General features: G+C 33.4%; 1 protein-coding gene across 1 annotated transcript in view; it reads right to left on the reverse strand.

The window, feature by feature from the left end:
- The window catches only part of EHHADH (enoyl-CoA hydratase and 3-hydroxyacyl CoA dehydrogenase), a 46,759-nt gene that overhangs the window by 17,014 nt on the left and 14,636 nt on the right, over nucleotides 1–15,109 (reverse strand). Inside the window, exons 3-5 of the mRNA XM_039850632.1 lie at nucleotides 11,297–11,466; nucleotides 7,699–7,810; nucleotides 3,644–3,748 (exon numbers count right to left, since the gene is read on the reverse strand). Of these exons, the coding sequence (XP_039706566.1) occupies nucleotides 3,644–3,748; nucleotides 7,699–7,810; nucleotides 11,297–11,466 (387 nt within the window). The remainder of the gene's footprint in view (nucleotides 1–3,643; nucleotides 3,749–7,698; nucleotides 7,811–11,296; nucleotides 11,467–15,109) is intronic.

Raw genomic sequence — 15,109 nt, forward strand, 5'->3', positions numbered from 1 at the left:
TATAAAATATAAATATATTTTCCATTATAGAGTTTTGTAGAGCCTGTCCTTCAAACCAATCCATCAATTTCATTCTGCCAAATAACCATATACTAATAGATATATTTAAAGGCAAACAAAAAGAAAAAGAAGAAAGCAGAGAAATATCAAAAGAAAGGAAAAGCATAAAACCTTAGATGGAAATGACAGGCAAAATAGATAAGCCTAGCTAAACTATACATTTGGTAAGGTAATAAACGGCAAATGTAGATAAGGTTCTCTGAGCTAGTCCTTCATTGATCTGACCTATTTCTCTCCCTTGTATCTCTAGCATTTATCTATTACAAAGCACTACCAAGACGTCATAGAATTCCAAACAGTGAACTCATTAAAAAAAAAAAAAGAAAAGAAAGAAACTGTAAAAGTTCCAGAGTTTTCCACGGGATTCTAAGCCCTAAACGCCCTAAGAGACACAGTGCAACTGCCCAGGTTATAGCAAGAACGAAAAACTGAAGCCCAACCTTTGGAGCCTGTGGTGCCTCAGAACAGGATTTGAAAGCAACTAATTTTGTTGAACATTTTCCTTTTACTGATAAAGCTCAAAAAGCTGATTTGTTAAGGTCCATATAGCTAAGGCTGTGACTAGAATCCAAGTCTCCTGACTTCCAGTCTGAGCCCTTTTTTCTACCAGACCGTACCTCTTCCACACTGACCAGGCATCCCTTTTTCCTTTGGATAAACTTAATGACTGAGATATTAGGGAAAGATAAACATTTTTTATTTTAAAAAAATCAAGAATCTTCATTATCTACCACTCAAATATAACCTCTGTTAAAAGTTTTTTTTTTCCTTATGTAACTATGCATATGAAGACATATACACACGTACACACATTTGTGCAACTTGCTATCTGGCTGTTTTCTACTTAAATATTACATGTAAGCATTTTTCCAAGTTCTTTGACTTTATTAAAAAATGGAAATTTTTCTTGGCAGAATGGGATTGCTTCATTGACATCTATCATCTTTTATGCAACTAATCCCCTACAATTAGGTATGTGAAGTGTTTCCAATATTTTACAATGATAAATAAAGTTTCAGTGGGTATCACTGTACACAAGTCTTTGGGTACTTCTGTGACTCTTCCTCTATGAAAAACTCCTAAGAAAAGAAACACTAAGTCAAAGGTATGAATAAGCTTCAATACATGATTGCCCATCTGCCCTCTAACGGGATACACTACCTACAGTTTAATAGGAGCTTAGTTAAATTCAGTCTCGTCATATTATTTTCCTATCTTTTTCAAAATTTGTTTGACAAAAATTAGTGTCTTTCAAAGCACTAATGTTTTTTTCATTAATCACCAAGTTTAAAAAGCATTTAAGAATTAAGCATACCCTTCCCATAAGACCGAGTAATATTACTCTTAGGTATTTACCCAAGAGAAAGGTAAATATGTCTACAAAGACTTGTGTAAGCTCTAAGTGCAAATAACCTAAATGTGCATCATCTGATAAATGGACAAACAAATTGTGATATATCCATTCTATGGATTACTATTCATTCATTAAAAAAAAGAATAAAATATTAATACATGAGGCAACATGGATGAATCTCAAAAACATTATGCTAAGTGAAAGAAGTCAAGTACAAAAGACTACATACTATATATGTGAGTCCATCTATATGAAATTCTAAAAAGACAAAACTATAACAGAAAACAGGTCAGTGTCTGCGGCCAAGGGGCAGGAGAGGGAATCTACTGGAAAGAGGCATGAAATACTTTTGGGGGTGACAGAACTATATCTTGATTGTGACAGTGGCTACACAACCATAAACAATTACAAAAATTCATCAGTCTGTGCAGTTAAAATGGGTGATATTTTGGTATGTAAATTATACCTCAATAAAGCTGAAAAAAATCAAAACAAAAGCAAAGATCATTTATAAAATTTTGGGGTAAAACTTACTTGTTTTTTTATTTTTGCATATTTCTTTTAAATTTTTGTCTGTATTTATACATATTCTATGTAGCTATAATTATACAATATATGTACATTTATATTTTAGACATTTTTATATACAAATAATTTTGCATATTTCTACATAGTCTTCATGACTAATTTAAAATAGTTATACATAATTGTCCAAAGCACAGAATTACCTCCCTACTGTTAACAGGTAAATTACCAAGTTTTAAAGCAGCTGATTCTTCCTCAATATTTGAATGCCACCAAGTGGACAAACTATGCAATGTTGCTGAAATTGAGTAGCATTTTTATAAATTAAAAATATATGGTTAAATTTTCAATTTAAATTAATTTTTAAAATTAAATAAATTTTAAAGATGAAAACAGACAATTTTATAAATGTACTGGCCAACAATTCTCACCAACTCTTGAAGTAACTCTCAAAGCCAAATCTAGGGAAATCAGTTAAGAAAAAGAACTTCCTGTTAAAATCACATCTTTTACAAACTAAAACCACGAATATAAATAATAGACATAGGTCTGTTTAAGCCCCAAACCAAAAATTATTTAGGGACCTCCAAATGTAAATAGCCTTTGCTGTTGGCCAATCAAGTGATTTCTCACAAAACAAATAAGCCCTCTCATGAGGTACAATGAAACCAGTGATGAAAACCTGGTGAAGGTTGTCTGGAAGGCAGAAAAAGCAGGAAACTCATTCCTATTTGGAGCAAAGACCTGCTGATTCTCTTTATCAGTCACCAGTATTTTCTCCCTACAGTTCCTGACCTCTCCAATACAAGCTTTTACTATTGCACTGAAACAGTAACTAGCTAGAGCCACAAAAAGAAAGATTATTTCAGAAGTGTTCGGTCCCTGCCAGAGTCAACAAAAGAATAACTTTTTCAAAAGAATGTCTTTAAATGACACTGAGCCATTGTCTACCATTAAGCCCGGAGGTGAACACCCTGCTCTGCCTATAACTCAGCACTCCTTACAATTATTTTTTCTGACACTCTTTAACCATCTCCATTGTGCTGCCAACTTCCATAAATTCAAAAGAAAGTCAACAAAGAAAAAAGAAAAAGAAAGCCTCTAGGAGTGCCACTTTGAAGAACTCTTACAGGAATGTCATGGATCTATAAAATGAGAAACCAGTGAAAGAGAATATAGCTCACTGACAGAACCATGGCTCTACTGTAGTAAATTACAGAGCCTGTCTTCTCTTTGCTGAAATGTTTATTTGCTTGTTTTAACTTTAATTCTATTTCTTAATAGATAATTCATTCATTCAATAAGAATTTAAAAGGTACAGAAGAGTAAACAATGAATTCTTCCAGCTGCACCCCTGACTGACCAGCCCCATTCCCAGAGACCACTATGAACCATTTCTTATGAATCCTCACAGAAATATTTTATATACAGTTACATATATATATTCTCCCCATACAGACATTCAATTCTGTCCCCCTTTCCTTACTATACAAATGGTAAACCACTATACACAATGATGTTTTTTTCACTTAATAATACAATATATCATGGCTCTCATGCTATATCAATACATAGTTTCTCATTCATATTAAAACTGTATCATCTTGCATCACATGGATGTACCATAAGATATTTAAGGAGTTTCTTACTAAGATGGATATTTAACTTGTTTGCAATCTTGAGCTATTTTTATTATCTTCTTACCTAAAACTCTCTGGACTAATTTGATTGCTTCTTCAACTGGGTCTGAGTTCACAACTTCATCTAGAATCCCCAGCTTGAATGCTTTATCTGCCAAAATAAGTCTTCCTAAAACAAAACAAGGCAAAGAATGATGTGAGATTAAAGCAAAAGCATTAGTCTTTATAGTAGGGAGGGTACCTTTTCTAGATATAAACATCTATTGTTAAAGAAAATAAATAAGCACCACACTGAATGTTGTAATAAAAAGATCACTGCAGAGGTAACCAGAAAATCTGGGTTCGAGCTCTATCTCTACCTTTTACTATTTGTGTGACCAAGAAAAACTTCAGGATTACAATTTGGAGTGCTCTATTAAGGGTTTTCAGTCTGGAGTTAGTGACAGTAAGCAGCAGCAGCTTAAATCTCACTTCTCGGGTGGCAACTTCTGATCTGGTGATGGTGGTACCAGAAGCATCTAGTGTGCCGTAGTGGCTCTGGCAACCTCCGGTATTAGAATGGCAGCGCTAGGGGGTTTCAGAAGTTTGACACATTACTTGCTTTCTTGCCAATACCATCTCACCTCCTGCAAAGTGATGATCAAATCAGTGTTGGTGGCAACAATTCCACAGTCTTTGATGCTCTTATAGAAGTGATGGTGGATGCCATCCCTGTGACAGACCCTCCATTTCTGGTTCTTATTAGTGCTTCAAAGAGCTACAAATGGGCAAGAGGTGAGTGAATCAGCCTCCCCAGGTTAAGGTGACCAAGTAGACAAAAATTGGAAGATAGAAATCTGGGTACTGAAAGGATCTTTGAGTCAATCAACCAGAAGAAACATGAGCTACCCACAGGATGGGTTAGTATTCTTACAGAGTCAATGAGGTACCAGGTACTTTTATTCCATGCGAGGGACCTAAAGACCTGGCTCTGTATATGTAACCCAAATCTTCATGCTAAAATTTCAGCTTGTTTTCTCTTGTGCTGCCCTCAGTGTAGCCGACAACCGCTGTCCACGGGACTCTAGTAAGAGCCCTGCCTAGAGCTACTACAAGGAAACCCCGGGACAATTGAAGCTCACTCAGACTTCTCCACGCTGGGTAATCTCATTCTTTTCCAATTTTCTTCATGGCTTTCTTTTCCAACCGTTAGAAAAAATTTTCTACATGGAACCCTTTCCAGATGTCATTTTAAAGCCCCCTAAAATTGTACAGACTACTTAAAAAGATAGGTGTACGATTCCAATGTTAGCTTTCTTCTAATTCACTGTTTTTTTTTTTCATGCAAATCAAAAGCCATCATATTCTTACTGTTTTTACTTCTCTTCATCAGGTTAAAAATAGTGGTATTTCTATAAGCAGCAGTGTTTTGGAAAGGGCCAATTCTAGTTCACTTACTTTTGTTAAGAAGCCAGATTTCTTCTTGATGTCCCCCAAGATATTCTTGCCTTTCAGACTTAATATTGAAAAGAGCCACAAGATTCCTCAATGTTCGCCCACATGCTTTAATTTCTGTAAATCTTAGAATTTAAAGGCTCATTTCACACTATAGTTGACCCTTAACAACATGGGTTTGAACTGCGTGGGTCCACTTATACATGAATTTTTTTTTTCAATAAATATGTACAGTACTGTAAATGCATTTTCTCTTATTTTCTTTTCTCTAGTGTACTTTATTGTAAGAAAACTGTATACAATAGATTTTTGGTACAAAATATGTGTTACTCGACTGTTTACATTATTGGTAAGGCTTTGGTCAACAGTAGGCTATTAGTAGTTAAGTTTGGGGGGAGTCAAGTTATACATGGATGTTTGACTGTGTGGAAGTGGGTGCCCCTAACCCGGATGTTGTTCAAAGGTCAACTGTATTATGATTTCCCCCTATATCTTATGCTTCTCTGCTTCCTTTCTATTTTGTCTTTTGCAGAATAAACTGTCTCCTGAGCTTTGAATTTCTGTAGTAAGTTCAATTGTAGGCATCCTCTTATACATCCTACATTAGATACTTAAAATAGTTTATATTCTTAAATTATAACAATTTATAATTTAATTTATTGGTGACAAGAAATGTAATACTTTTAGTTTTTCTAACTCCCCTTTATTACAGGAGAAGCAATTTGGTTTATGTATACAGTTTTGTATTGTAGTTTCTATGTCAAAACATATGAATTTCAATTAACAGTTCTCAAACTTTTTAGTCTTAGGATCCCTTTGCATTCTTAAAAATTATGGAGGACCCCAAAGAGCTTTTGTTTATGTGGGCTATTTCTATCAATATTTACTGTATTAGAAATTAAAACTGAGAACTTTAAAAATGTTTCTTTATTAAATCACTTTAAAACAACATGATAAACCAATTACATGTTAACATAAATAAATTTTAATGCAAAATAACTATATGTTCAAATTTTAAAAAATTTAGTGAGAAGAGTGTCATTATTTTATATTTTTGCAAATTTCTTCATGTTAGGATGAATAGAAGACAGTTGGATTCTCATATCTGCTTCTGCATTCAATTTGTTCTGATAGCACATGTCATAAAATAACCTCTGGAAAATTCCACTGTATACTTGTGAGAGAATGAGACTGGAAAAGGCAATTAATGTCCTATTATTATGAAAATAGTTCTGACTTCATAGTGGTCTTAGGCATACCCAGCAGTCCTTGAATCACACTATAAGAACTCCTGATTTAGATGATCATTTTAAAGATTATTTAGAATCTTAGTATATGAATGTTCCGTGCATTTAAGATTTATTTGTGGCTGGAGTGATTTTAGTTATTATGAAAGTAGCCTTTTGTTGCATTTTGTTTTAATCCTTTGGAAGCTTGCGAGATTGTTTCCTACAAATTTAAAATCTTTAACAAAATACATCAGGGCACCGGGAGCTCATTAGTTTTCCCAGTAAAATGATGTGTTTCCTAAAATACAGTCTCTGATTCTAGTTCCTAACTGAAGAGTTTCTTCTATTTTTTCCTTTTTTACTTCTCACCTCTTTGCTTCATACTTTGGGAGGCTCTTATTATTCATAGCAGAGACCTCTATTATATACCTTCTATGTTAGCTGCCTTCATTTACACTTTATCTTTTTGTTAAGTTCTTCTGAATTCTATAAATGTATTTCTGTCCTCCATTTTGCTGATTCAGTTGTCTGTTATCTATTGCATTTTCTTTTTATTGCTTCAAAAATAAATAATTTTGGCTAATGTTTTAATTTTAAACAAGGTGTTTTTATTTAATAAATAAACATTTTTCTTTTCTAATTTAGAATAATGTGAATTTTCTAAAAGTTTTGTTTTCTTTAACCTGTTTCAGCAGACTCACATTTATATTCAAAGTCTAGAGTTTGGGGGCATCCCTTTCCCATGAATGATCATAAGGAATTTTATTAGGGCAGCTCTAAGAGAACAGAGCAGAGGCTCTCTGTGCTGTTCAGTGAACAAGGAGGACGGGCCCTAGAAGGTAAAAGTAGCCAGAAGGGCAGGGCACTTGTCACCTGACTGAACACAGTACATCAGGAAATGAACTGCAATGTGCTCAAGTATATCTTTTGTGGTTACTGCTAAAGATTCAGTTGTTTTCAGGTGACACTTTAAGGGAACTGTGTAGAAGCAGTAGTTGATGCTATTATCTCTTCACTTTCCAGAATTACTTCTCTTATAGATTTTAGAAGAGCAGAAAATGTTAGCTATTTTCTTATTAATTTAATCCAAATCTATTTACTTATTAATTTTCTATAGAAACAGTTATGGGAATAATAATATGAAGCTGAAACTTATGAAGTTATTACCATGTCTAGGACACCACTGTCCATGAGTAGACACTTGAACTATAATAAAACCCTAAATGTGATTAGCATTTTGTATACACTTTCATTTAGAAGGCACTCTTCATGGTAACATTTGAGCTCTCAGGGAAGGTACTCTTTCTATTTTACAGAGGAGAATGTTGACAGTCAAAGAAATTAAAGTATGCTCTTAAAATCACACAAGTAGGAAATGGTCAAATCAGGATTTTTCTAATTCCTAGTCCAGTTCCTCACATTGATCTAGATAGTTGTTAGCAGGGTTTGTACTGACCTGAGGTAATTAAGTCAAGTGCAGCAGGAACTCCAATCAGTCTGGGGAGAAGCTGGGTTCCTCCTGCACCAGGAAGAAGTCCTATTGTGACTTCTGGTAAGCCAATTTGAGCCTATCAAAGTTTGAGGACATGAGGGTCATTAGAATGAGATGTGATGCAGAGTCAAGGCAAGCAATCCCTGAGATGTGCCAAACTCTCAAAAACATTGTTTCAGAGAGTTCAGCAAGAATTTCCATAGGACAAATTAGTGCACACCCTCTCATTTAATTAACAGTATAGAAAGAGCTGTGCTGTCCCCAATTCTTTATGTTGAAACACATCCCTAGCTTCTTAAACATTTTTTTCCTGACTCTATTATGACTTGTCTCAGTCAACAAAAATAAGAGCCTCCACAAACAGCTCTCTCGAGCCCTGAAAGCTGGGCATCCAGGAAAGTAAAAAGACAACCCAAGAATGGGAGAAAATATTTGTTAACTGTGTATCTAGAATATATAAAGAAATTTTACTACTCCATAATAAAAAGACAAATAATCTAATTAAAAGTGTGTGAAGGATAGATGCTTCTCCAAAGAAGAAATACAAATGGTCAATAAGCACACGAAAAGATGCTCAATATCATTAGCCATCAGGAAAATTCAAATCAAAACCACAAGAGACTACTTCACACCCACTAGGATGGCTATAATAAAAAAAGATAGACAATAACAAGCATTAGAGATGATGTAAAGAATACAAATCTTCATACATTGCTGGTGAGAATATAAAAATTGGAAAATAATTTGGCAGTTCCTCAAAGGTTAAACATAGAGTTACCATATGACCCAGCAGAAATAAAAATATGCCCACAAAAAAAATTTTATACAACTTTTCATAGCATCATTGTTCCTAAAAGCCAAGAAATTAGAAAAAACACAAATGTCTATCAACTGATGAATGAATAAACAACATATGGTATATCCATATAGGGGAATTTTATTCAGCCACAGAAAGAAATGAAGTACTGATACATGCTACAACATCCATGAATCTTGAAAACATGCTAAGTGAAGGAAGCCAGTCATGGCAACATATTGTATAATTCCATTTATATGAAATGTATGGAATAGAGAGATTCATAGAGACAGAAAGCAGATTAGTGGTTGCCTAGTAGAGGAAAGAGATGGAAGATTACTCCTAAAGGATAAGAAGTTTCTCTTTAAGGTGATAAAATGTTCTAAAATCAACCGTGGTAATAATTGCATAACCTTGTGAATATACTAATATATCATTGGATTGTACACTTGAAATGAGTGAATTGTATAGTATGTGAATTATATCTCAATAAAGCTGTTCCCAAAGAAAGAAAAAGAAAAAAAAAGAAAGTCAGGCATCAGCCTAAATGCAGACAAGAGGGTGAGCGTGAGTCCTTTATCACAGCGCCCTCCCTTCCCCCAGCCATTTAAAAGTGGCCAAAGTTCTATTAGTCATTTTACAGGTACAAGGATAGGAGGAGGAGGATAGGAGGAGGAGGATATTTAAATACAGACTGCAACTTACCCAGATTATGATGCCCAGAGCTCCAAAATACCTGGAATATTTGAGCCTCTCTCACATGAGGCTTTCCTAACAGTCAATCACCATTTTTTTTCCTCCACCAATTAATTTCACCCCGACTTGTTTATTATTGCTCATAACTTAGATCTGCACCCGGCATGCGAAGGTCATGGTAGGAGCAACACAGAAAAAGGAGTACTTCAAATATGTCTTTATTTATAAGCTTTTATAAAAATTAGAACAACATAGAGAAGTAGTTAAATAAATTATGATATATCTATATAATGACAATTTAGCCATTTAAAATGATATTTTAAAATAATATTTACAATAAGATTAACAGCAAATTTCTCAACAGAAATCATGGAGGCCAGAAGGCAGTGGGATGACATATTCAAAGTACTGAAAGACGAAAAAGCTGTGAAACAAGAATTCTACAATTGGCAAAGCTAGCTTTTGAAAATGAAGGCAAATTAAGATATTCACAGATATAGAGAAATTGAATTTGTTGCTAGCAGATCTGCCCTGTAAGAAATCCTTTAGGCTGAAATGAAAAGATACTAGACAGTAACTCAAATTCACACACAGGAATAAAGAACAGTGGTAAAAGGCAACTCCATAGGTAAATATAAAAGATAGTATTAATGTAATTTTTTGTTTATAATTCTTCTTTTATCTGATTTAAAAGACCATTACATAAAGTAATAATTATAAATCTATGTAGATGGGCACACAATGTATAATGACATAATTTGTGACAATAACAGCATAAAGGGAGTGAGTAACAGAACTGTATGAGAGCCAAAATTTGTATACTATTGAAATTAAGTTGGCATTAATGTGAACTAGATTGTTATAAATTAAGACATTAATTGTAATATCCAGCAAAACTACCATTAAGAAAATAACTAAAAAAAAAAAAAATATATATATATATATATATATATATATATATATAAAGAAACAACAAGAGAATTAAAAGAGTACTAGAAAATATCTGTTTAGTTACAAATGAAACCATTAATAGAAGAACCGAGAAACAAAAAAGACATGACATAAAAAACAAATAGCAAAATGGCAGAAGTCAGTCCTTTCTTATCTAATGTAAATGAATAGAACCCTTGTAACAGGCAGATTGGCAGAATGTATAAAGAATAATTAATAGTAGGTTAAATATGACATTAGCATAAAATATAGAATATAAACAAAATACAATAAAATTCCAAATGTAGTTTTTAAAACAAAAATTACAAAAGAAAAAATACTGTAAAAAATATTACATAGGAAATGGACCAGAAGAAATAAAATCAAATGTTAATAGTGCTTATTTCTGAACAGTGAGTTTATAGTGATTTTAGTTTACATCTTTATACTTTCCTGTATATTCTAGTCTATTACAATGAAGACTATTATCTTTATCATTAGAAAACTATAATACTTACAAAAATGTTACCATTATAAGACTGGTATCACAGACCTCATTCTACATAGTAGACCAAATTAAATCTATTTCCAGAAACAAATGGATTTACTTTTATGCTGTTTTCCAATAGGAATGTATCTTCTTAGGTACTGATAATTATGAGACCACAAAACTGAAATCTTAAGAAATAGGAAATGAAAATTTAAATAAGTATGCATACTCAGGAGCAACAGTCGGAATATTTAATACCTCTTATTGCATAAACATGGCTCAGTGAAATCTGACATGAGCCACAGTACTGGAGCAGAGTCCTAGGGGCCCTCCACTGACCCAGGAGCTCCCTTTTAGTTGGTGGATCATGGGGAGGTCCAAGGGCTAGGGTTAGGAGAAGCAAAGAGACAGTCGGGGGCTCAGGGTAGCAGCTATTTACCAACCAGCATGCATGTATTTCAACATTTTAACAACCAGTACCACTGAACTGGTACATAATAGCTGAGCACCAGTGCTAGAAGTACCTAAGAATTGTCAACCAGTAAGCTTCCCATTTAAAAATGATCACCTCTGATGCTTATAACTACATGTTAAACTTGCCCTAAAGAAAAACCCACACACCAAATCCCATAAGGAGCTTCAGCTGTTACCTCTGCATGGGCAATCCGATAGTGACAGCCCAGGGCCAACTCTAGTCCCCCTCCTAACGCCATGCCTTGGATAGCTGCCACAATGAGCTTCTCATTTCTCTGCATTTCATCTATTATATGTGCCAATGTGAAGCCAGGAGTAAGATCGCGGAAGCCATGGATATCAGCACCTACAGACACAAAAACGAGGAAAAGCAAGTCGAGAAATACATGGGCTTTATTATATAACGATAAGATACCAAATGAGTCTTAAAAAAACTCAGACCTCTTTGGACCCATGAAACACTTCATCCTTTGGGTGGAAACTCAGTAAAGGAACAAAGAGCCTGGAAAATGTAGATCAATCTGAAAGAAAATCCTCAAATCTTTTTAAGGAATCCTGTAATCTTTTAAAATCTGTCTTTCCATATACTAAATAACAATTCTATCTTCAGAACAATTAAAAATTCAGAGAGGGAGAGTAGAGATTTTCCTACAATGACCATTATTCTGAGATTGAGTCAGCCCCTTCCATTTTTTGCATGATACTGCTCATGAACACTATTCATAGCAATTTTGAGCTATATCTTTGTTAAGAGCATGAGTAATTACAATAGAAAATCTCAGGGTAAAATGCATACATATTAGTGAGTTATTTGTTAATCAACCAGCTTAGAATTATGTTTTTGCGATAGATTTTTTTGTGATCAATAACAATTTATTGCTTTTCTTAATTATAAAAATAACATGCATTGTAGAAATTTTGAAAAATATACGAAATTATAAAGAACCTAAAGATCACCCCAAATATCACCACACACATGTAACAATGTAATATTTGATGAATTCTTAGTTTTTCTCAAAGTATATGTATAAATGGCTTTGGGACCTTGAGCAAGTTATTTAACTTTTTTGTCTCAACACCTATTTAAATGACTGATGTGAGAATTAAATGAAAGTTTACTATAATGTATATGTATTTTAAGCAATATTGAAAGCATTCTGTAAAATCACTTTTTGTTTCCCTTTTTTTTCATATTATATGTAGTGAGTTTTCCCCTGTAACACTGTATTCTTTGAAAATATTAAACTTGGTACAAGTTTAAAAAGTTAATTATTTTATGTTCAGTCTCTCTCTCTCCATATATATATACATATATGTATATCTATATCTATCTATCTATCTAAGTAGATAGATAGATAGATAGATTTGGTATATATATATATTTTTTTGCTACCTGTTCCTCATCTAACACCAGCTGGGGAATTATGCTTTTTTCTCACCAAACCATCATTTTTTATACTCCAATCTATTTTTATTATTATTATTTTATTATTATTATTATTATTATTATTATTATTATTTAGATGCCTTTGGTTCTAGCAAACAAAATGAATTTCAATGTGAATCTTAGGCCTATCATTCCTGTAACTTTAGATGAAAATGGCTTTTCATGTAATAATAGCAATTAACATTTTTTGGATAAATACATCAAGCACAGCGCTAAGTTATCTCACGTAATTTTCTTAACGTATAGGTTAAGCAGTGTAACTATCCCCATTATACAGAAAAGGAAGTTAAAGCTTTGAGATGTTAAGTGACTAGCTCAGACATATGATAAACAACTGGTAAATTATGGATTTGAACTCAGGCAGTTTGACCACAGCCCACATTCTTAAGTGTTATACTACATTCTTCTACTTGCAGCATAACATTATTATTATTACTATCCCAACTGTACAGAAACCAAGCCACAGACAAGAGTATAGTGATTTCTCTTTTTAACTGTTTGTTTCTGGCATATAGAAATGCAATTAATTTTTGAATATTTATCTTATCCAGCAAAATTGCTAAATTTTCTTATTCTAATAATTTTCTGACATTTTTCCATAAGCACTATCCTATCATATTTTCTGGTTTTGTTTTGTTTTGGTTTTTAATACCTACAGCATCTGGTATTCCTAGGTGGTCCCCCATGCAAGTACTTATCAGGCTCAACTCTGCTTAGCTTCCAAGATCAGACGAGATTGGGCACATAGACGTGGATTAATAAAATTTGTTTCTTTCTATCCAATTGGTATATCTATTATTTCTTTTTCTAGCCTTACTGGGCTGGCCAGGGCCTGCAATACAATGTCAAATAAAATTGTAAATAGCAGCCAGCTTTGTCTGTTCCTTTCTCATAAGGAAAGATTTCAATTTATCATTTTGTTTAATGTTTGCTGCAGGTTTTTAAAAGTAGGTATTTTAACCTGATTAAGACATTTTCTTTCTATGCCTAGTTTACTAAGAATTTTTATCTTTAATGCATATCAAATGTTATCATATGCTTTTTCTGCATCTCTTGAAATAATCATGATTGTTTCTCCTTCAATCTTTTAATAAGATAAATTACATTGATCTTCTAATGTTTATCCAACCTGGTATTTCTGGGGTAAAAGTGATATATTACACTTTTATATACTGTTAGATTCAATTTTATAATATACTGCTTATGATTTTTATATCTGTATTTATGAATGAAATTGACCTGTAATTTTACTTTTCATACTGTCTTTGACAGGTGTTGGCAAGTATACTGGGTTGAATGATGTCTACTCATAACCTGTGAATGTGACCTTATTTGGAAATCGGATCTTTCCAAATGTATTCAAGTAAAAAGTTAAAGAGGATTAGGGTGGGTCTATACTCCATCAAGGAAATTTGGGCACAGTGGTGAAAGCCACTGGAAGACAGAAGTAAAGAGAGGAGTGAAGTGATTCAGCAAAAAGGCAAGGACAAAACAAGGATTCCTAGCAACCACAAAAAGCCATGAGAGGCAAGGAAGCATTCTTCCCCAGAGCCTTTGGAGGAAGAATGGTATTGTAGATTTTTTTATTATAAACTTTAGACCTCAGAACTTTGAGAGAATAAATTTATGTTGCTTAAGTCACCCAGTTTGTAGGCATTTGTTACAGCAGACTCTGGAAACTAATATAGGAACCGTTGCCGCTTTTATAGTCTCCAAAATATTTGTGTAAAATTAACGTAATATTTTCCTTGACTTTTCTGTAATAGCTTGCCAATGAAATCATCTGGGATTGAATATTACTTTGTGAGATTTTTGATTACTGATGCCATTTCTTTAATAGTTATAGAATTATTTGAGTTTTCCATTTCCTCTTGAGTCAATTTTGGTAGGCTGTCATCTTCTATTTGTTCATAATATCTTCATTACCTTTGTTAATCGCTACAGTATCTGCAGTGATAACCCTTTTGTCATTTCTTGTTTTTATTAATTATTATTTTTATTATGGCGACATTGATTACCAAATCCAATAAGTTTCAAATGTACATTTCAACAGTAAGTCATATATATATATATATATGCATTGTGTGTTCACTACCCATAGTTAGATTTCTTTCCGTCACCACATATTTGAACCTTTTACTCTTATCTATCCTCCCTAACCACTAGTCCACTGTCCATGTCCATGAATCTCTGTTTGCTTTTAAATTTATATCCTACATATAAGTGATATCATGTGGTTTTCAACTTTTTCTGTCTGGTTTATTTTACTTAGCATGATTATCTCAAGATCCATCCACGTTGTTGCAAATGGCAGTATTTCATCTCTTCTTATAGCTGAGTAATATTCCATTGTATATATTTACCACATCTTCTTTATCCTATCCTCTATCGTAGGATACTTTGGTTGCTTCCATGTCCTGGCCACTGTGGATAATGCTGCTATGAACATCAGGGTGCATATATCTTTTTGGATATGGGTTTTCAAGTCTTTGGGGTAAATACCCAGTGGAGGGATTGCTAGATCATATGGTAGATCAATTCT

This window comes from Pteropus medius, unplaced genomic scaffold, assembly GCF_902729225.1.
Source record: "Pteropus medius unplaced genomic scaffold, Ma_sr-lr_union100, whole genome shotgun sequence".
Taxonomy (NCBI): Eukaryota; Metazoa; Chordata; class Mammalia; order Chiroptera; family Pteropodidae; genus Pteropus; species Pteropus medius.